At 36.2% G+C, this 22,944-nt stretch overlaps 1 protein-coding gene across 2 annotated transcripts in view; it reads left to right on the top strand.

The window, feature by feature from the left end:
* TRIM33 (tripartite motif containing 33) overlaps nt 1–22,944 on the top strand; it is a 125,552-nt gene that overhangs the window by 27,035 nt on the left and 75,573 nt on the right. For both annotated transcript variants that reach the window (XM_081306550.1, XM_081306549.1), the window contains exons 2-4: nt 16,762–16,880; nt 17,282–17,426; nt 17,590–17,722. In XM_081306550.1, coding sequence (XP_081162676.1) covers nt 16,762–16,880; nt 17,282–17,426; nt 17,590–17,722 — 397 coding nt within the window. The remainder of the gene's footprint in view (nt 1–16,761; nt 16,881–17,281; nt 17,427–17,589; nt 17,723–22,944) is intronic.

The raw sequence follows: 22,944 nt of genomic DNA on the forward strand, positions 1-22,944 counted from the left end.
TCAAAGGAATTATTACCTAGGGAAGCTATAACCTTACAAAATATCCTCTTTAAAAAAATAGCAAAACTTTAAAGTAAAAGTTACTTCTTTATCCATGAACTGCAGAATGGATGTTGTATTAGTAGGCATGAAACTAACCTTAATCTCATATCTCCATTGGAGGTCTTGAGTAATCAGGCACTTTGTCATTGAGCAGTAATACTGTGAGAAGAATCTTTTTTACTCAATAGTTTCTTTCTTTCTTTCTTTCTTTTCTTCTTTCTTTCTTTCTTTCTTTCTTTCTTTCAGAGAGAGTGAGAGAGAGAGAGAATTTTTTAATATTTAGTTTTTAGTTCTCGGCAGACACAACATCTTTGTTTGTATGTGGTGCTGAGGATTGAACCCGGGCCGCATGCATGCCAGGTGAGTGCGCTACCGCTTGAGCCACATCCCCAGCCCCACTCAATAGTTTCAACAATGGATTTATTATTTAGTAAATCATGTTGTAAAGAGATGTATTGTTATCCAGATTTTGTTGTTCAGTTTAGAGTACAGGTAGTGTAGATTTAATATGAGTTTTAAATGCCCTAGGATTTTTGCAGTGGTAAGTGAGGATTGGCTTCATTTTAAACTTACCAGTGCCATTAGCCCATAATAAGAGAGTCAGCCTGTTCTATTGATTTTCCTCTAGCTATGAAAGTCCTAGATAGTGTCTTCTTTCTGTAGAATTGTGCCTAAATTGAAAATCTTTTGTTTAGCATATCCACTTTCATCAATTATCATAGCCAGATCTTCTGGATAACTTACTGTAAATTCTAAATCAGCACTTGGTGCTGTTTTACCTTGTACTTTTATGTTACAGAGACAGCTTCTTTTCTTAAGTCTCATTAACCAACCTGTGATATTTTCAACTTTTCTTTCACCTCTCTCAGCCCTCATAAAATTGAAGAGATTGAGGGCTTTGCTCTGGATTAGGCCTGACTTAAGAGAATGTTGTGTCTCGTTTGATCTTCTATGCAGATTGCTAAACCTTTCTCTGTATCAGTGATAAAACAAGGCTGTTTTGCTTTCCTATCATTTGGGTGTTCACTGGAGTAGCACTTTCATTTCCTTCATGAACTTTTCATATGTCTCCACAACTTGGCTAACTGTTTGGCACAAGAAGTCCCAGCTTTTGATCTATCTCAGCTTTCAAAATGCCTTCATAGGCTTGATCTTTTAAGTGGGACTTAAAGGGTAACTCTTCATTTCATTTGAACACTTCAAGGCCATTGTAGGATATTTATTTGCTCTAATTTCAATATTATTGTGTCTCAAGGAATAAGGACGCCCAAGGAAAAAGCAAGACTGGGGCTGCAATGATCAGATCACACAAAATTGATTAAAGTCACCATCTTATGAGTGTGGTTTGTGGTGCCCCAAAAGCAATTATAATAGTGATATTTAAAAATCACTGGTCACAGGTCATCATAAAAGATGTAATACTAATGAAAAAGTTGACATACTGTGAAAATTTAGGAAAATGTGACAGACATGAAGTTAAGTACATGTGTTGGAAAGATGGCATTGATAGACTTTCTTTTCTTTTTTTTTTTTTTTTAAAGAGAGAGGAAAGGGGGGGGAGAGAGAGAGAGAGAGAGAGAGAGAGAGAGAGAGAGAGAGAGAGAATTTATTTATTTATTTATTTTAGTTCTCGGCGGACACAACATCTTTGTTGGTATGTGGTGCTGAGGATCGAACCCGGGCCGCATGCATGCCAGGTGAGCGTGCTACCGCTTGAGCCACATCCCCAGCCCCCGATAGACTTTCTTGATACAGGGTTGCCACTAACCTTTAATTCACTGTGAGTGCAATAAAACAAGATTATATGTACACATTTATTAGACCATTTAATTTTCCTGCAGGTGATGAGTCTCTGCTTTTCTGTTTTATTTTGTTTATCTCCATGCTATTTTTTTTTCTGTTTCCCCTTTATTTCACCAGATTTTTCCTTACATAGGTTTGAAGGTGAATTATTAGGTGCACATATGGTTTTAATCATATCTTCCACATAATTGATATTTTTATCATTATAAAAATTTTTGTTATTTTTGTGTACAGCTTGCTAGGCAAATACTCTGCTACTAAGCTACATTATATCCCCAGAACTTTTATGACATAGGGTCTTGCTATGTTAACTCACAATCCTCCAGCCTCAGCCTTCTGAGTAGCTGAGATTGTGTGTGTGCCACTATGCCCAGGCGAGCGCGCTACTGCTTGAGCCACATCTCCAGCCCATTTGTATTCTTGATGATTGCCATTCTGACTGGAGTGAGATAAAATCTTAGTTTTGATTTGCATTTCTCTAATTGCTAGAGATGATGAACATTTTTTTTATGTTTGTTGATCAATTATTTTTCTTTGAAGTATCTGTTCAGTTTCTTAGCTCATCATTTTTTTTTTTAAGTTATTGAATTGTTGGGCACAGTGGCACATGCCTGTAATCCCAGTGGCTGGGGAGACTGAGATAGGAGGATCGAAAGTTCAAAGTCAGCCTCAGCAACGGGAAGGCACTAAGCAACTTAGTGAGACCCTGTCTTTAAATAAAATACAAGATAGAGCTGACATGTGGCTCAGTGGTTGAGGTCCCCTGAGTTCAATCCCTGGTACCCAAAAAAGAAAGAAAGAAAAAAAGAAAAAAAAAGAGTTATTGAATTATGTCCATATGTATGCAGTCAGAAAAATCTTGTTTTGGAGAAAGGGTCTCACTTTGTTACCTAGACTAATCTTGAACTGGTGGTCTCTAATGATTCTTCCTTTAGCTTGTAGCTTCCTGAGTACTAAAACTACAAGTGTGTGCCATAGTACCCATGTAGTAAAATCTTCAATTTTTAGAATTTTTCCCTGGTTAGTCAGATTTTCTTTGCTGACTAACAGAAGGGCATGGAGAAGGAATGCTGCTTACCTCGTGGTAGCCAGAAAGCAGAGAGAATATGAGACAACAGGTACAAAATATAGACTCCAAAGACATGCCCCAGTGACCTACTTTCTCCAGGAAAGCCCCACCTGCCTGCAGTTACTACCCAGTTAGTCCATTCAAAATTATTAACCCAGCAAATGGGTCAATCCACTGATTAGATCACAGCTCTAGTAATTTAATTACTTCACCTAAATGTTCCTGCATTAACATAGGAGCTTTGGGGGAATACCTCATATTCAAACCATAATACTATGGCGAAGGCGCATCATTATAGTTTTGTGGACATAGTAAAACAGATTCTTTTTCTAAGTTAAAAATTTTCATTTATTGGGCTGGGGATGTGGCTCAAGCGGTAGCGCGCTCGCCTGGCTTGCGTGTGGCCCGGGTTCGATCCTCGGCACCACATACAAACAAAGATGTTGTGTCCGCAGAGAACTAAGAAAAAAAATAAATATTAAAATTCTCTCTCTCTCTCTCTCTCTGTCCCCCTCTCTCTCACTCTCTCTTTAAAAAAAAAAATTTCATTTATTGATTCAGCTTTGGGGTCAGATCCTTTTTGGCCAGTTTTATGTGTGTGTTTGTCTGTGTGGTGTGTCTGGGGATTGAACCCAGAGCCCATGCCAGGCAAGCACTTTACCACTGACTTACATATGTTTTTAGTTGATGCATTACCCTTGTTCATATTTGTGGGGTACAGTACTATAATTTGGTATATTTTGTACAGTGTGTAATGATCAAAACAGGGTAATTAGCGTTTCCATTTCCTCAAAATATTTATCATTTCTGTTTACTGGGAACTTTCAATTTCTTCTTGGTATTTTGATATTATATATTCTTGTAGACTATGCTCATTCTAATGTGCTGTAGAACACCAGAACTCATTTCTCCTACTAAGTGTATTTCAGTCTCCCATTATTGGTTCTACCCTCTTCCCTTTCTAGTTTGTAGTGATCACTATTCCATTCTTTTCTGAGAATGATTTTTGCAGCTTTCACAGATGAGTGCCTGCCTTATTTCTTATTTCACTTGACATAGATCCCCCAGTTTCATCCATGTCGCTACAATTTTACCCATTTATCTATTGAGGGACTTTCTTTGGGGAGGGGGGCTACTAGTGGATTTTTTTTTACTTGTTTATTTATATGTGGTGCTGAGGATCGAACCCAGGGCCTCACACATGCCAGGCAAGCACTCTACCACTGAGCCACAACCCAAGTCCTTGAGGGACATTTTGATCCTGTATGTTGGGTATTGTGAATAGTGCCACAATAAATATGGGAGTACAGGTATCTCTTTTACTAATGATTTCATTTCCTTAGTGGGATATTTCCAGAATTGGATAAGTAGATGGTAAGGTAGTTATTTGTGGCTTTTGAGGAACCTCCATTCTGTTTTCTATAATGACTATACTAATCTACATTCCCACTCATGTGTATGAAAGTGTTCCCCTTTCTGTTTTACCTTACAAGCATTGTTATTTTTTGTATTTTTGATAATTGCCATTCTCAACTGGAGTGAGGTAACTCATTGTGGCTTTGATTTGTATTTCCTGGTTGATTGATATATTGAACCTTATTTCATATGCTAATTTCCTTTGGGGCCTTGTTCGTGCTGGAAGAGCATTGTACCACAAAGCTGCATCCTCAGCCCTTATTTGCCCCTTTTAAAATTGGATGATTGTTGTTGTTGTTGTTGTTATTCTTAACTGTTGAGTTCCTCATTTATTCTAAATATTACTTCCTTGTCAGATTGTTGGTTTGCAAATACTTTATTCACTATGAGGACTGTTCACCCTTTTGTATACTTTGCTGTGCAGAAGCTTCTTTTTTTTTAATTTATTTTTTTATTATTAGTTGTTCAAAACATTACAAAGCTCTTGACATATCATATTTCATGTATTTGATTCAAGTGGATTATGAACTCCCATTTTTACCCCATATACAGATTGCAGAATCATCGGTTACACATCCACGTTTTTATATACTGCCATACTTGTGTCTGTTGTAATCTGCTGCCCTTCCTATCCTCTACAATCCCCCCTCCCCTCCCCTCCCCTCCCCTCCCCTCCCCTCCCCTCCTCTCTCTCTACCCCATCTACTGTAATTCATTTCTCTCTCTCATTTTTTTTCCCTTTCCCCTCACTTCCTCTTATATGTAATTTTGTATAACAGTGAGTGTCTCCTTCCATTTCCATGCAGTTTCCCTTCTCTCTCCCTTTCCCTCCCACCTCTCATCCCTGTTTAATGGTAATCTTCTTCTCATGTTCTTCCTCCCTGCTCTGTTCTTAGTGCAGAAGCTTCTTTGTTTGATATAATATCATTTGTCAATTTTTGTTCCCTGTGCTTTAGAGTCTTCAATGGTTACGTCTTAAAATTTGATTTTCCTGACTACTAATTTTCTTCTAAAGAGTTGTCATTCCTTTTTCCAGGTCTTTTAATTTTTATACTATAGAAATTATGTTTATTTGTAATTGCATTTTTATAAGAGTTCTGAGTCCTTTTTAAAAAATTTGTTCTTTTTATATATACATGACAGTAGAGGTGTATTTTGACATATTATACTTACAAGGAGTATAATTTATTCTAATTAGGATCCCATTCTCTCTCTTGTTTTTTTTTTTTTTTTTTTTTTTAAACTCAATATTCACCTCTGCTTCATTGCTGTAGCCTCTGCCACAGCCACCTCTTCCTCTGCTGCCTCCTCAATTAGTTTTGCCTTATTTGGAGAGAATATGAGACAACAGGTCCCATTTTCTGATTGTTCAGCTTGGTTGCCCTCAAGTTATGGAACCTCCTTAAATGGGATATACTTGTTCTTTGCCTGTTCGTGAGTATGGCTTCTTTTACAGGGTCAAGTTTGGCCATGATTATGTGGTTAGTGGTCATTGGTGAACCATTAGACCAGGGTAGACATGATACATTTTGTTTCATCTGCTCTGTACTGATACTTTTTGAAATTTAATATCTTTTCCAAAGAGTTGCAGTGCCTCTACTGTTCCCTGCTCAGCTAGTACAGCTGGAGTTAGAGAAGATGACCTTTCATAATCCTTTCATAACTGATAAGTCTGTTAGTGCAGAATTCAAATGACCTCCTAAAGAAAACAGTAAATAAGTAGTTTACTGGATCTAGGCAGCCATGGAATTTGGGTCTTCATGGTTATGAGCTGAGACTCCACTGGGCCATTATAATTCTCTGCCTCCTCCTGGCACAAGAGAAAAGAAAATCTAGTTGTATGCAAGTTTAAAGCACACGTGTGCACATGCAAACCAAAGCCTTGCCTTCTGTGAACATATATCATTATGAAGAATTATTTCTGTTTGGTTTAGTGAAAAATCAATTTTATGCAATGTTCAGTAAACTCTTTGTAGGACCAGATAGTAAATATTTTAGGCTTTGTGGACTGCATACAATGTTTATAGATTTTTCTCTTTTCCCTTAAAAATATAAATGTCACCCCCCCACACACCTTTTGACATACTGGGGATTGAACCCCAGGGCCTCAGTCATTTTAGCAAGAGCTCAACCTCAACTACTGTGTTATATCCTCAACCCTTTTTATTTTGAGACAGAATCTTGCTTAATTACACACGCTAGGTTTTAATTTGCAGTCATTCTCTTTGCTTCTCTTTATTATCAGCTCTTATCACAGGGCAACGAACATTTTACATCTCCAGCTCCTCATGCTAACAGCTGTCTGCTGTTACCTCCTTTGCTATAAAATCTCTAAAAGATCAGTGGACCTGTTGTTTCAGAATCTAGTTATTTTCTTTTTTTGCCTTCATGCCCCTTAGTTAATACATATTTCTTCTTAGCTGCCTATTGTTGGGTACACATAGGGTGGAAATAGAGATGAATGGACATAGTATATGGTGGAGAGAAGAATTTGCTTAAGGATGATTATACCTCTCAAATTCAGGGCTGTTGGCACCTCTTGACAATCTTATTCTCTCCAGCTTTCCATTCCCTGGGTTATTTAATTCAGACTTTCAAAAACTCAACCCACAAGGAGTTTCTCATTACTTGTACTAGCCTCCTACTTACTTGTACTAGCCTCCTACTTAGGTAGGGGCCATAAGTGATAAATCCCCTCAACTTCTTTTTCCACCTGAAAATGTATCTTTTTCATTTATAATTATTTTCTGAGAGAAAGGAGAGTGTTGTTGATTGAAGGTTGATTGAAGTGGCTGCTGGAGGGTATTAGCAAGAGAGGCTAAGGGTGACTAAATAAAAAGATTGTTAGGTTCAAGGCCAAGAGTCTGCTAACATTTAAACATAGTGTGTGCTGGTGCGGTGGTGCATGCCTGTAATCCTGGTCACTCGGGAGGCAGAGACAGGAGGATAGCAGGTTCAAAACCAGCCTCAGCAACCCAGTGAGTCCCTAAGGAACTCAGCTAGACCCTGCTTCTAAATAAAATACAAAAAGGACTGAGGATGTGGTTCAGCGGTTAAGTGCCCCTGGGTTCAATTCCAGGTACCAAAAAACAAAAAGTGCAAACAACAACAACAAAAAAGTATGCAATTCTAAAAGTAAATCGATAAGAGTGATGACAAGTTGACCATAAATGGAAAAGTAGTTTGATTCTTGTTTCAGTTATACATATATGTTTGTATACTTTATTTTGATGTTAACATCCTGGAATTTGCAGTTGACAGTGTCTGAAAGCCATCTTCTAAATCTGAAACTTCCTTTTCTTCTGATAGACTAATAAATATTGGTACTGTCTTTTAAAATTTCTTTTGGTGATGTTCAGGATTAAACCCAGAACTTTGTGCGTGTTAGGCTCTGTAGCTAGCTACATCTCAGTCCGAGGTATTGTCCTTGACATGGTTTTTCCTTAGTAATCATAACTCCTTATCAGATTTGAATTACTTATGTACTGGTGGGTTTTATACAGACTCCTCAAATTCACAACTGTGCTAGTTAAGTAGGATGTACTTAAAGCCTACTCATTACATTTTGGTGAAAATACATTTTTTTCATTGAGTAATTGTGTAATTTTTCATGGATGACCCTCACCAGAAGCTTGAGAATCATCTAAAATTTTGAATTTCTTCCTTACTGTAACTAATACTACTCCCATCATCATGCAGTCATTTATTGTGCCAGTTGATTTTTCCTCATCTCTAATTATAATCATCTATATTACTATGGAGTCTTAGTTTAATCTTATTTTGTTATTAATAGACAATAGACCAACTTTTTAATTAGAAAGGTAGGTTAGCATAGTTTTTAAGAGCTCATTCTGTAATGAAGAAAATGTGGTTTATATATGCCATGGAGTATTATTCAGCCATAAAGAAGAATGAAATTATGGCATTTGTTGGTAAACAGATGCCACTGAAGACTATCATGCTAAGTGAAATAAGCCAGATCCAGAAAGTCAAAGACTAAATCTTTTCTCTGATATGTGGAAGCTAGTCCAAAATAAAGCGGGGTAGGAGAATTCCATTAAAATAGAAGAAAAATCAGTGGAGCAGAGGAAAGGGTTGAGGTAGAAGGTGGAGGGATGGAATAAGGGAAGAACAGTGGAATGAATCTGACCTAACTTTCCTATGTACATATGTGAATATCCACAAGACACTAATTTAAAAAAAACTTTTAAATAAATAGGAGAAAAGTCAGTAGAGACGAGGGGAGAGAATGGGGAAGTACTGGTGACTGAATTAGAGCAAATTGTATTCCATGCTTTTATAATTATGTCAAAACGAATCCTAATGTTATGTATAACTAAAAAAAAAAAATTAAAAAAAGGACTCATGTTGTAGTCCCTCACATCTTGGTTTCAGATGCTGCCTGCCCTGCCGGCCTCCCTCCACCATTTATAAATATCACCATATGTCCTTGAGAAAGTTTCCTGGTCTCACTGAACCTCTTTCTCCTTATCAGTGTGGAGAGTCACCGAGAGTCACTGAACCTACTTTAACAGGTCTAAATGAACTAATACATATTAATTTTATAGTAAAATCTTATATTAATGTAAATGTAATTTGACCATGATTGGCTCCTATCTTCAGCAAAGCCTTCATTCTCAAATGGAAACTAGAATTCTTGAGTGAGGACAGAAGTGCAGGATATAGCAAGGTTGAGCTGGGAAACATTAGACAAGGGGCATAGGCAACGGAAAGTAAAGTTCACATGTCTGCAGTAGGTTTTTTTTTTTTGGATATTTTTTAGTTGTATTTGGACACATACCTTTATTTATTTATTTTTATGTTGTGATGAGGATTGAACCCAGGGCCTTGCACATGCTAGGTGAGTGCTCTACAGCTGAGCTACAATCTCAGTCCCTGCAGTAGTTTTTATAAGTCAATTTTTGTGAATCAGGCTGAAAAAATTTGTACCAACCAGCAGAGATTTCTTGGAATTCTTTTTTTTTTTTTTGTACTTGGGGTTGAACCCATGGGCACTTTACAACTGAACTACATCCCCAGTCCTTTTTATTTTTTATTTTTTTTCAAAGTTATTTTTAATTTTAATTTTTTTTTTTTTTGTGTGTGTGTGTGTGCTAGGGATTGAACCCAGGGCCTTGTGCATGTGAGGCAAGCACTCTACCAACCAGCTATATCCCAGCCTCCTTTTTTTGTTTTGGACAGGTTCTTGCTAAATTGCTGAGGTTGCCCTTGAGCTTGTGATTATCCTGTCTCAGCCTTCCAAATTGCTGGGATTATAGGTATGCACCATTGCACCTAGCGATTCGTGGAATTTTTCGCCTGTGCTTTAGAACAGTTATTCTTAAAGTACTGTTCTCAAAGCTGTAGCTTCAGCGTGGCACCTAGTTGTTGTCTTAATCTTTGAAATTTGTTATTGGCTACTTAGTAAGGCTTCCATAGACTATATTCACTTTCCAACAACTTGACTATTTTATATGACCCAATTTCCAGGCCCTCAGATATTGTGTTAAGGAATTGCTTTATTGTAGTTTTCTTCTTGTTTTTCTTTTGGAGGTGCTGGGGATTGAACCCATAACTTTGTTAGGCAAATGCTGTACCACTGAATTACATCTTCATCTCCAGCTCAACCCCCCATCTCTTAGTACTAGGGGTTGAACTTAGTGTTTTATGCATACTGGGCAAGAACACTACCACCGAGCTATGTTCCCATGCCTTTTAATTTTGAGACAGGGTCTTAAACTTGAGATTCTCCTGCTTTAGCCTCCCAAGCTCCACCCCCCCCCACTGTTGTATAATAAACAGTAAGCCTAGAGGTAATTTTATACTATATTTCTAGTGTACCTCTGTTTTGACTGTTGACTGTCACATGAGGTTATGAATGGAATTTTCCACTTATGGTCTTATTTTGGTTATCAGAAAGTTTTGAGTTTTGGAGCATTTAGCTTTTAGAATTTTGGATTTAGACTCTATAAGTCCCGTGAACAGAAGGGCATTTGGATCCATTCATTAAATCATGATGTTATCTATATAAATATCTATATGCAAATTTTGATATCATGTACCATGATATAGACTGAAGAATGTATATAGATATGATACAATACACAAGTGTGCACAATTATACATAAAACAGACAGGAAACAAAGATTTGGTAACTTAAATCCTTATAGGTAGGTAAAAGAACTATTATATTTAACCCTTTAGAAATTAAAATAGAGCCTGTCACAGATTTTTACAGTATGACTCAGACATGAAAGGGGCTTGTGCAGTTTATAGGAATAGTGCCTGTCAGTTATGGTGGGCACTGAAATCAAAGGTTCAGGTGGCCACTCATCCTCAATGTGGGCAGATTTACTTCCATCATCACCACTGTTTATTTTCCATTCTTAGGACTCTTCAGAGGAAAAGAAGACTTTTACATATTGGATCTTTTCATTGTCCTTCTCTGTCCCTAAACCTAGAATTTTTATTCCCTCTTTTCTTTTTCTTTTTCTTTTTCTTTTCTTTTCCCCTTCCTTCCTCCCTTCCTTCCTTCCTCCCTTCCTTCCTTCCTCCCTCCCTTTTCTTTCTTTTCTTTCTTGTTCCTGTTACTGTAATTAAGTTTTCCCCATGTCCTCAATCCCTACACCTTATTGGAGGTTTCTTGTATACTCCAGGTGCTCTGTGTGCTCAATCCTTCTTACTGGGGATTTCTTGCACATTCCCCATTCCCCTTTCCTAGGTATGGCTTCATGTTTCTGAATATAGTCTCAATTCCTCCCTTCATAGGGGTTTCTTGCACTCATGTCTTAGTAACACTCAAACAGCCTCTGGTATATCCTGACCACCAAGGAAGTACTCTTTCTTGAGAATAGATTTTACCTACCTTGGTCTATGCACGGAGTTACCTTGTCACTGTGATGCTTTTTTGGGTTCATTTTTTGGCCTCAGGAATTACAGTTTCCTTCCCCACTCGGAAGCCACTATGTCAAGGCAGTTGGGTTGTGTCTCCTGTAAGGAGGGAGTCCTCACAACCCCCTAGTTGACTTATGGAGCCCCATGTTGGGCACCAAAATTGTTAGAAATACCAGGAATTTTTCAAAATTGTTAGAAGTTAACAATTTCTAAATATCAATTTCTAAATTTCTAAATAAACAATTGTTAGAAATTCAAAATTGTTAGAAATACCAGGAGGGCTGGGGATGTGGCTCAAGCGGTAGTGCGCTCGCCTGGCGTGCATGTGGCCCGGGTTCGATCCTCAGCACCACATATAAACAAAGATGTTGTGTCCGCCGAAAACTAAAAAATAAATATTAAAATTAAAAAAAAAAAGAATCACTTGGAGAATTTGTTTAAAAAGAAAAAGAAATACCAGGAGTTTTACAAAATTGGTAGAAACACCAAGGAATCAAACACATGCTCGGAAATAGCCTGGCAATGTGAACTACTTCTGCTTAGAAGGTCATGTTACTGCACCTGGCTAGTTAAAATTCCTACATTTGGATCTTACATCCCAATTAAGGCTAAATAACTGTATTTTGAAAATAAGCCATTGAATTTTTTGTTTGTCACATGACTTATTGTGGTTAACTCTTAAGTCTGGTGAGGATTTTAATCTGTAGGACACCTAAATCCTACTCCATAGCTTTATAAAAGGAAGTTATTTCAACTTTTAAACTTTGTTGCCTTGTTCTCAGCAGTTGTACGGAATGATCCTGTGTGGCCTACTTGAATCAGTGCTGCATTGCTTGGGCTTTGAGTTTCCTGTTTTGGTACTTCAAAATTTCTTCTTGCTTCCAGACTTAATTGTGTATTTATTTTGAAAAATACACTAATATATATATATATATATATATATATATATATATATATATATATTGTAGTTGGACAGAATACCTTTATTTTGTTTATTTTTTAATGTGGTGCTAGGCGAGTGCTCTACTGCTGTGCCACAACCCCAGCCCACTTTTAAAATTTATTAATTTTAGCCATTTTATATGTTTGAGAGGGTGTCATTCCACCTTTTCAAATCTCTTCAGTTATACTGCAGTCATTTAAGTATACCAGTTGATTTACTGAAAGTAATTCCACTTAACACTGTGAAGACAAATTACTTTGTAGACCAATAATATATTTTGGCCTCTCGTTTTTTATAGCGCTGGGGATTAAACCCAACTCTTTGGGCATGTCAGGCAAGCATGCTACCACTGAGTCCAATTCTGTTTTTGCCTTTTTTTTTTTTTTTTTAAAGAGAGAGTGAGAGAGGAGAGAGAGAGAGAGAGAGAGAGAGAGAGAGAGAGAGAGAGAGAGAGAACTTTTAATATTTATTTTTTTAGTTCTCGGCGGACACAACATCTTTGTTGGTATGTGGTGCTGAGGATCGAACCCGGGCCGCACGCATGCGAGGCGAGCGCGCTACCGCTTGAGCCACATCCCCAGCCCCTGTTTTTGCCTTTTAAAAAGAGGCGCATCTCTCCCCTCATCCCCAAATGAAACTTTTTAGCAAATTGGCATTTAAGACACCAATTTAGAAAGCACAAGTGGGTCTCTCAGAACTTAGTCTTTGAAATGATGAAATCAGCTTAAGGGATATTTTGGCCACTAGGTTTGGCTTTGAAGCTTGAATGTCAGTTTTGTATAATGATCAGAACTCACCATGGCAATTAGCACTGAATGATTAAGCCAGGAGCACGCTCATTTTCTATACAGTAATTACTCATTCACGAATTCACTTGAAAAGTGTAAAATAGCTCTTATTTTAAATGCAGACATTTATATAATTTTAAGATTTGTTGATAATTAAAGAAACATATAACAAAATGATCCCTAAGCAAATTTCAACTGTCTTGGGGATCAGTCATACTGGTTGCTGTGCAATTTGTTCTTATAGATTAATTAGTGGGGTTTGCTGATGTCCTTAGACTTGCATTTATTATCTTATGTCTCACTGGGACTTCCTTAATCTCATGTTTCTGAATTCCAAGCTTCTCTGAAAAACTTTTCAGCAAACGAGTCTTTCTTAGGTGTATCCTTGTGTTTCTGATGTACACTTGGAGGGGTTTCTTCTTCACTATTCAGTTATACTTTTCCATTTAAATTCTCTTAAAATTGCTGCTTGTTGATTTGTGTGCCTTGCCCCTTTGTCCACCTTCAAGTTTTTTTCCAGGGTTAGTGTGTCAATCTTCTAAATTTCTTAATATTTTAATGGGGATTTCGAATGAGAAAAAGGTGAATTTGTGTTGTCAGCCTGCTAGATTAAATTGAAAATTTCAAAGAACCTGAGAGCTTGTTGAGCTTCAAAAGAAATAGAATAACTGGGATAACATTGAATCATCCATTTACACAGGAATAATGAGTACTTTGATCATATTGACATTCCCCCTACCCCTGTATTAGGATTTGAACCCAGGGGTACTTTACTACTGAGCCATATCACCAGCCCTGTTCTTTAGTTTGAGACAGGGTTTTGCTAAATTGACCATGCTGGCCTTGAAGTTGCTGAGGCTGGACTCTTAACTTGTGATCTTCCTGCCTAAACCACCTGAGTTGCTGGCATTACAGGTGTGCACCACTGTGCCCAGTATCTTTTTTTGTTTTGTTTTTTGTTTTTTTTTGGATGCTGAGGATTGAACCCAGGGCTTGTGAATGCTAAGCAGACATTCTACCATTGAGCAACATACCCAATCCCAATTTGAGTCTGTCTTACTGTGAGCATAGACTGTTGCTCCATATTTTGTGTTCTTTAACAAAAATATTCCTTTAGTTTGGTGTTGCAAGGTTTACATTAACTTTTTAATAAAATAGTTGTATATGAACACAACACATTTATTTATTTGGTGCTGAGAATCGAACCCAGTGCCTCACATGTGCCAGGCGAGTGCTCTACCACCAAGCTACAACCCCAGCCCCCTACATTAACTTTTAAAATATTTTTATATGCAATTATATGTGTGTATATATACATATATTATGCTATCTTTTTTTATAAATTATATATATATATATATATATATATATATATGAGAGAGAGAAGAGAGAAGTTTTTAATATTTATTTTTCAGTTTCAGTTTTCGGTGGACAAAACATCTTTATTTTATTTTTATGTGGTGCTGAGGATTGAACCCAGCACCCTGCGCGTGCCAGGCAAGTGCGTTACTGCTTGAGCCACATCCCCAGCCCTTATGCTATCTTTTATAGCCCCTTATCTTTAGTGAACTTTATGTATGCTATCCTTTTTACATCTGTTTTTCCATTCTTAGTTGAGTTGGGTTGTCCTGTCAACTTGGAAAATGATAATCTAATAGAAGGATTCTCAGGACTCAGAAAAACTGCTAGACTCCGTTTTGTCATAGTGAAAGGATACGTATTGAAATTGGCAAAGACAAAAGGTGTCCTAGAGAAAGAAGATGCAAACTTTCAGATGTTCCCTTCTAGTGTAGTTAAACTGTGAGGTACTTAACTATCCTAGGAAAAAATGTTGGACAGTACACAGCATATTGCCAAGCAGGGAATCTCACCTGAGCCTTGGGATTGAGGGGTTTTATCAGGGGATCAATCTTTAAGGGATGCAGCCTCTGTATAGCTGACAGCAGCAACTATGGATGCCAATCCCCTCAGAAGTCAATATGAATGCAGTAGTCCTCTGGTATACTAAAACAGGCATTCTCCCTAAGTCATACTATTGGCATAAACCGTCTGTCTAAAAGTACTTGGTTGCCTGTAACCTCCAACATGCTAAAAACACTCTTACTGGGCTGGAGTTGTGGCTCAGAGGTAGAGCTCTTGCCTAGAGCATGAGAGGCCCTGGGTTCAATTCTCAGCACTACATTAAGATAAAGGTATTGTGTCCAACTACAACAAAAATAATAAAAAAATAAAAACTCTTATTCAGGCAGCCCATCCCATTGGTTCAAAGGTCATCTCCAGTTCTGAGACAGGCCTTAAGAATGTGCAAAATTTGACTAACTCAGGCCTGCCAAGCAAATACTTTCTTGCACACTATAAATTCATGTTTATTCTTTAAGACTCCAGGTGAGCATAATCTCTTCAGCAAAAAGCTACCTTCTAAGAGTTAGTTACAGCTGGGTGTGGTGGTTTAGGCCTGTAATCCCACCTATTCAGTTGGCTGAGACAGTAGGATTCCAAGTTCCAGGCCACCTGGGTTATTTAGTAAGACCTTGTCTCAAAAAGGGCTAGGGATATAGTTCAGTGGTAGAATGCCCCTGGGTTCAATCTCCAGTAAAACCTCCCACCCCCTACCCACAAATAAAAATAGTTGCTCCCATATCTTTGCCCCTGCAGTTAATTATACTTATTTCCTTTATAATCATTCTATTTATTTTTCTTAAAAATTTTTTATAGTTGTAGATGGACATAATATCTGTAATTAATTAATTAAAAATTTTAGTTGTTGATAGATCTTTATTTTATTTATGTATTTATATGTGGTGTTGAGACTTGAACCCGGTGCCTCACACATGCTAGGCAAGCACTGTACCACTGAGCCACAACCCCAGCCCTCTTTAGCTCTTTCGTAAAGGCAAGGACTATGTCATTTTCATTCTTATCTTCAATTTTATTGATACATAATAGATTGTTGTATTGACTTTGGTGTTTTTTTAAAGTTCTTTAAACTTTAAAAAATGTTATGTTACCTCAGCAGTTTTGGTAGTATAAATGAACTTCCCACAGTAGCATAAATTAAAGTATCTCTAGACCAAGTCATAATTTGAGGTTATAAGATTGTATTTTAGTTTTCTATAGCTGCTGTAAACAAAATAACCATAAACTTGATGTCTTAGAACACCACATATCTTACTTATAGTTCTGGAGGCTGAAAGTTTGAAATCAGTTTTAGGTTTGCCTAAAGCCAAAGTTTTGGCAGGATTGATTCCTTCCACAGGTTCTGGTAGGAGAAAATCTTATTTCTTTGTTTGTTCCAGCTTCTAGTGGTCCATCTTTCCTTCATCTTCAAAGTACAACACTTTAATCTCTGTTTCCATTACCAATTGCCTTCTGCTTATCTGTAGTCTAATCTGCATGTACCTCCCTCTTATAAAATCAATTCATTACATTTAGGGCCTTTTGGGCATTCCAGAAATATTTCTAATCTCAAGGGCCTTAATCTAGTCTCATCTGCAAAGTTCCTTTTGCCAGGTAAAGTAACATTTATAGGTTTCAAAGATAAGGATTTCTTTTGGGGCCATTCTGCCAACTGCATCTTACAATAATCAAAACAAAACAAAACACTGTTTTGAGGGCATATTAACACTTGTTTTCTCTTTCCTCTAGGATATCCCCCGCACCTGAAATAACTCTGGGTTATATTACATAGTTCTCTTGTTGCTCATTCCTTTGATCTTGTGTGTGATAAATGAATGGTTTTGATCATTCACAATTTCCTTTTATTTCTTTTGAAGAATATTATTTAATGTTGCCATTTTGTGTTGTAGTTGGTGTAATACGGTGCCCAGTATGCCGCCAAGAATGCAGACAGATAGACCTTGTGGATAACTATTTTGTGAAGGACACATCAGAAGCTCCTAGCAGTTCTGATGAGAAATCAGAACAGGTATGCTTCTCAAGTTTTCTTTATAGTAATGTCTTGATATGAAAATGTAAATTATAAGAAAAATGTGTTTGGATAGTTAAGTAGTTTAGGATAGTACTGCTATAGATAGGTCTGTTTCAAATTGAAAATAAAGGATGGCTCTCTACTCTCAAACATTAAATATAAAACTTTAAAAGTCAAGTTTTGCATAGACCTTGTGTTCTAAGCCTTAGATTTTTTTATTACTTAAATGTTTGATATATAAGGAAAAGGATTTTGTTGAAGATAAATAGATAACAGAATAATTTTATTCTTTGTATAGTGAATTAACCAGTGTATTTGAGACCCAGTTAGAAAGTTTTCCCTATTTTATTTTGTAGATCTCTATTTGGTGAATTTAATATAGATCAATATTCTTTCAGGTATGTACTAGTTGTGAAGACAATGCAAGTGCCGTTGGCTTTTGTGTAGAATGTGGAGAGTGGCTATGTAAGACATGTATTGAAGCACATCAAAGAGTAAAATTCACTAAAGATCACTTGATCAGGAAAAAAGAAGATGTTTCAGGTAAGATACATGTGTTTTTAACCTTTTTCTTTTGATTCTATACAATTTTTCTACTTTTTTATAAGTTTTGGATACTAGCATCAATAAGAATTTAGAAAATTAGTCAAAATTTTTATTATGTTTAGTTAAAAAACTATTTTTTTTTTTTTAAATTTTGCTACAGAGTCTGTTGGAGCATCTGGTCAGCGCCCTGTTTTCTGCCCTGTACACAAACAAGAACAGTTGAAACTCTTCTGTGAAACATGCGATAGATTGACATGTAGAGACTGTCAACTATTGGAACACAAAGAACATAGGTACAGAAGTCATACTCAATTATTGAGTGGTTAAAAATTACTTCTTCTTCTTAAAGCAAATATCGACCCCCAATTTTGTCCCTTAGCATTTTAAATCTAACTTTTGTGTGTTTTATTTCTTAAAGTAGTGTGTGTTGATTGATGGATTATTTGTTTTCATGTTCATGTCTAATTGACTGTCTTATGAATATTTGTCAAAATGTATCATTATGTAGGGTTGGGTTTGCAAGAATGGAATTATATTATTTATTTGTCGTTCCTGTGGTTCAAATAAGCTATTTCCAACTGTAATGTACTTAGATTATGGATTATAATCTGAAAAGCAATGTCCTCATGGATGGTTAACTGACATTCTCATAAATACAGCTAATTGATATCTAACATCAAAGCATAAATATAGATTTCAAATTGGATGTGTTATTTGCAGGAAACTTAGGGATTTATAAACAGCTAAATAAATATAAGCACTAAGCTTAGTTATTCTTTTAATACACAACTTTGTATTTTAACCATATTTTGTCTTGAGAATTAGTAATATTTATTCACTCATCATAAGTCCCTTTCATCTGAACTGTTTGAAACTGTACTGAAAGTCTTAAGTCAGGTATATAAGAAAATTCTTATAAATTTTCCCACCTTCCATGGCACCTGTGTATTACAAGTAAAAAAGATTATTTAGTCTATCCATAGTCTAGAATTTTTGAACATGTTTTTATTATGTTTAGTTAAAAAACTATTTTAAAACACTATTCTTTCAAAGAACAATATTTCTAATGGATGGAAATAAGTTTTATGAATCTATTGTCAAGAAAGGTTAGGAGAAATTAGTTTAACCATACTTAGGTTTTGTGTGTGTGTGTGTGTGTGTGTGTGTGTGTGTGTATGTATGTATGTATATGTATATGTCCCCAGGCCTCACTGTGTTGCTTGTGTAGTCTGGCCTTGAATTTGCAATTCTCCTGCGGCAGCCTCTTGAGTAGCTGGGATTGTAGGTGTGTGCAACTGTATGATTTCTTTAATGAATTAATTCATGTTAATTGGATCTGATAGTCCTAATTGCTAATAATTATTGCATCTTTACTTTGTGTCAGGCACCCCCCCCCCCCAAGTCTTATTTATTTATTTTTATTTTGAGACAGGGTCACACTAAGGTGTTGAGGCTGGCCTTAAACTTGAGATCCTCCTGCCTCAGCCTCTTGAGTCACTGAGATTGTTATAGACATTTGATACCATGCCCAGTTTGTGCCAGGCACTTTTCTGAATGTTGAATGCTCCTTTAATTCACAGCAGCTATTCATGAGTTATAAGTACTGGCATTATGACTTGTTTTAAAGGGAGACCATCTCCCCACAGAAAGCTGTAGTGGTCTGTATAGGGTCCCATTGTAAGTGCTAGAATCAGGATTTAAGCACTCACATTCAGGTTTCAAAACTCCATATGGTATATAAAGTACAGTAGATAGAATATCTCAAATTTGATTGTAAAAGAAAATGCTTTTTATTCTTTTTTTAATGGCAACTTTCACTACTCTAAAAGAATACTTACTAATCCTGTATTAGCCTTAGTTTGTTCTGTTCAGAAATGTCTTATTTTACCTGGAATGTGGCTAATATTTTACTTGAAGTGACTAATCTTATGGATGCCTTCACCTTTAGGGACAAATCCTATCTATCTGTCTATTTATTTATTTAGTTGTAGTTGCACACAATACCCTTGTTTATGTGTGGTGCTGAGGATTGAACCCAGGGCCTTGCACCTGCTGGACGATTGCTTTACCACTGAGCCATAATCTCATCCCCTAGGGACAAATCTTATTGATTATTTTGAAATGGTCTCATTAAGACAGTCGATTACCTTTCTCAGAGATGTAGTGAGGTATTTTTTTTGAGCACTTACATTCCTTTTTTTTTTAATTCTGGTTTGTTATATGACAACGGAATGAATTACAATTCATATTACACTTATAGAACACAATTTTTCATATCTCTTTGTATACAAAGTATATTCACACCATTCATGTCTTCATACATGTACTTTGGATGTGCTATCCATCTCATTCCACTATCATTTCTAACCCCATGCCTCCTCCCTTCCCCTCCCACCTCTCTGCCCTATCTAGAGTTTGTCTATTCCTCCCATGCTCCCCCTCCCTACCTCACTATGAAACAGCTTGAGGCTGGTTGTTTTCAAGAATCATAATAATAACCATTATTTATTAGGTGGTTAGTATATGTCCAATATTGTTAAAACACCATGAACTAGATTTTTTTAAAAGTCATGTTTATTGAGATTATAATTTATATGTGGGGCAATTTACTCCGTTTAGTTTTATAGTTATATGAATTTTGATAACACAAGTATAAAAAAGTCAGCATATATGGATATATAGTACTGTTGTCAAGATACAGAATATGTTACCTTGTCCTTTACTTATTTTTTTAAATAGAGAAATTAATTTTAATATATTTCCATTTAACCCAATGGATTGCCAACATAATTCGTAAAAAAAAAATAATTGTTAGTAAGATTTTATGTTCATTTTCTTTGTATTAGTAATTCTTTGGAGTCTAATATCTATTTAACACATAGCACACTATACATATACATATTTTAAATATTCATTGGCCTCATGTAACCAGTGGCTGCCATATTGGCTCTTTTCTCCATCTTTCACCTTTTGGTGAGACATATGCTGTAGGCTGCCTGATAAGTCCCCTTGTTATGTGGTTTCTTGTTGAGTTCCATCAGAAAGGGACACCAAAGAGATGAACTTAGAATATTCAAGAGTAGAGCAAGGTGTTTTATACTGTGAGTTGGTTTCTACATGCTTTTGGTGGGAATAACTTCAGTTAGGTCACCTTCTCCTGCAAATTTTTTATAATGGCTCTCTCTTATTTCACCTCTTACCTCTCCAAGTTTACAGGAGGAAAGGTGCTTCACAAAATTTGTTAGATACCCTCAACCTTGCCCTTACCTTTATAATTACCTTATTAAACAATTTTTGCTGATTGATTTTTTTCATCCTTGAATCTTGAATAATGAATTTTAAATTATAAGAGAGTAAAATATACCTCATCTCCTATCATAGGCAATGTAGATACACATACCAGATTAATTATATATTAAAATATAACATAAAATCCTAAAACTTTTAAAGAACATATATGCATAACTTTGTGAAGAGAAATGGAAAATAAAAAATATGAAATAAACAAAAATCTGAAAAATTAGATGATGTTAAATTTTTTTGTGTAAAATTTATTAAAAAGTTGAAAGAGACATGAATTGTATTACAGGTTATTTTTGTTTGTTTTTGATATTTAGCTTGACCTTTTCTCTTTTGGTTGGCTTTTCCTTTATTGTAGTTATTCCCGTTGCAGATTTTCATTGTTGTTTTTTATTTCCTCCTCTTGGGATATTTTGCCAAGAATGTTCTGTAGTGCAGGCTTTCTTGTTATAAATTCTTTTAGCTTTTGTTTTTTTTATCATGGAAGGTTTTTATTTTATTGTCAAGTGTGAAGCTTAATTTTGCTGGATATAAGATTCTTGGTTGGCATCATTATCTTTTAGAGCTTGGCGTATGTTGTTGCAGGATCTCTTAGCTTTGAGACTCTGTGTTGAAAAATCTGCTGAGATCCGAATTGGTCTTTTCTTATTCTGGATGCTAGGCATTTCATTTTAATGTGTCTTGGTGTAGATCTGTTGTAATTTTGTACATTTGATGTTCTTTAGGTCTCTTGTGTTTAATTTTCCAGTTCATCCTTCATGCTTGGGAAATTTTCTGCTATTATTTCTTTGAAGAGATTGTACATTCCTTTGGTTTAAATCTCAAAACCTTCCTCTATCCCAGTAAATCTTAAGTTTGGTCTTTTGATGGTATCCCATAATTCTTGGATATTCTGTTCATGGTTTCTTACTATCTTCACTGTGAGGTCAACTGTATTTTCAAGATTGTATATTTTGTCTTCATTGTCTGAGGTCCTGACTTCCAAGTGATCTAGTCTGTTGGTGATGCTAAGTATTGAGTTTTTTAATTGGCTTATTGTTTCTTTCATTTCAAGTATTACTATTTTTTCCCCAGTATCTTTATCTCTTTCTTGAAGTAATCTCTTGCAAGTTGTATTTGCTCTCTCATCTCTTTGTTCAAGTGATCAATTTTTGCCTGTATCTACTCACTTAGGTCGTTTTTTTAATTCCCAAATCATTTTAGTTATGAATATCCTGAACTCCTCTCCTCTGACATTTCACCATCTATAGATTCTATTGTTGTAGTATATTGGTTTGTTTGGGGCACTTTCTTCCCTTGTTTTTTCATGATGTCTATAAGTCTTCCTCTCTTGCAGTGTAGATCTGAGATATTTTAGTTTCTGCCTTATTGTCTTTTAGTGTCCCTATAGGTTACCAATACCTCACTTTTAATGGATAGATCAATATTACAGCACTCAATGTACCCAACGTGTAGGCATATATCAGTTAGCTTCTATTTTTACATATACAGTTTTGTTGCTAATCAGAAATGATGAGCTTGGATATCTTCTACCTTATAGTCAGTAGGTTTGTATAATGGTTTACAGTTTCTAATTGTAGAAGGGGGGTTTGGGGGATTGGCTGAGATGTTTATGAAGTAGGATGTGAGAATATGGAGGTATTAGATTATATGACAAGTGAGAGGGATAATCATAAGAAGTTGGCTGTTAGTAGGAGAAACAAGAGATAGGCAATCCCATGCAAGACTCCCTGTTACCTCAGCAACAGGATAACTGTTAGCTCCCCTAGTAGTGATACCTTTGGTGCAGCCAGCACACAGGGACCTTGATGATGTCTTATCAGGTCCTTATTGTTGTCCCTTGATAAAAGCGGTGATACCCAGTTTGGTGGTGGTGGCAGCCTCAAGCTTATATGTACCTCTCCTCTGGGTCTTTGGGCTACCGTGCGGCAGGCGGGCTCTTCTCCGGGTTTCTTATATAGTGTTCTAAATTCATGGTGACGGGCAAGAAGAAAAGGAAGATGTTATACTTTTTCCCATGAAAAATAGCTTTGTTGGGCATGGCTTAAACCCAAGGGGAATTAGAAAGGAAAAGAAAGAGTAGCTTCAACTACCTCCATCTCAAAGTTTACTCTGATCCTTCCCTTTCCTTCACTATATTTCTTAATTCGGACTTAGATATGAGTAATAATCTATTGATGTGTCTACCTGAATATAGGAAAAAGTAACCTTTTTC

Source organism: Spermophilus citellus (genome assembly GCF_964194105.1).
Source record: "Spermophilus citellus genome assembly, chromosome: 9".
NCBI lineage: Eukaryota > Metazoa > Chordata > Mammalia > Rodentia > Sciuridae > Spermophilus > Spermophilus citellus.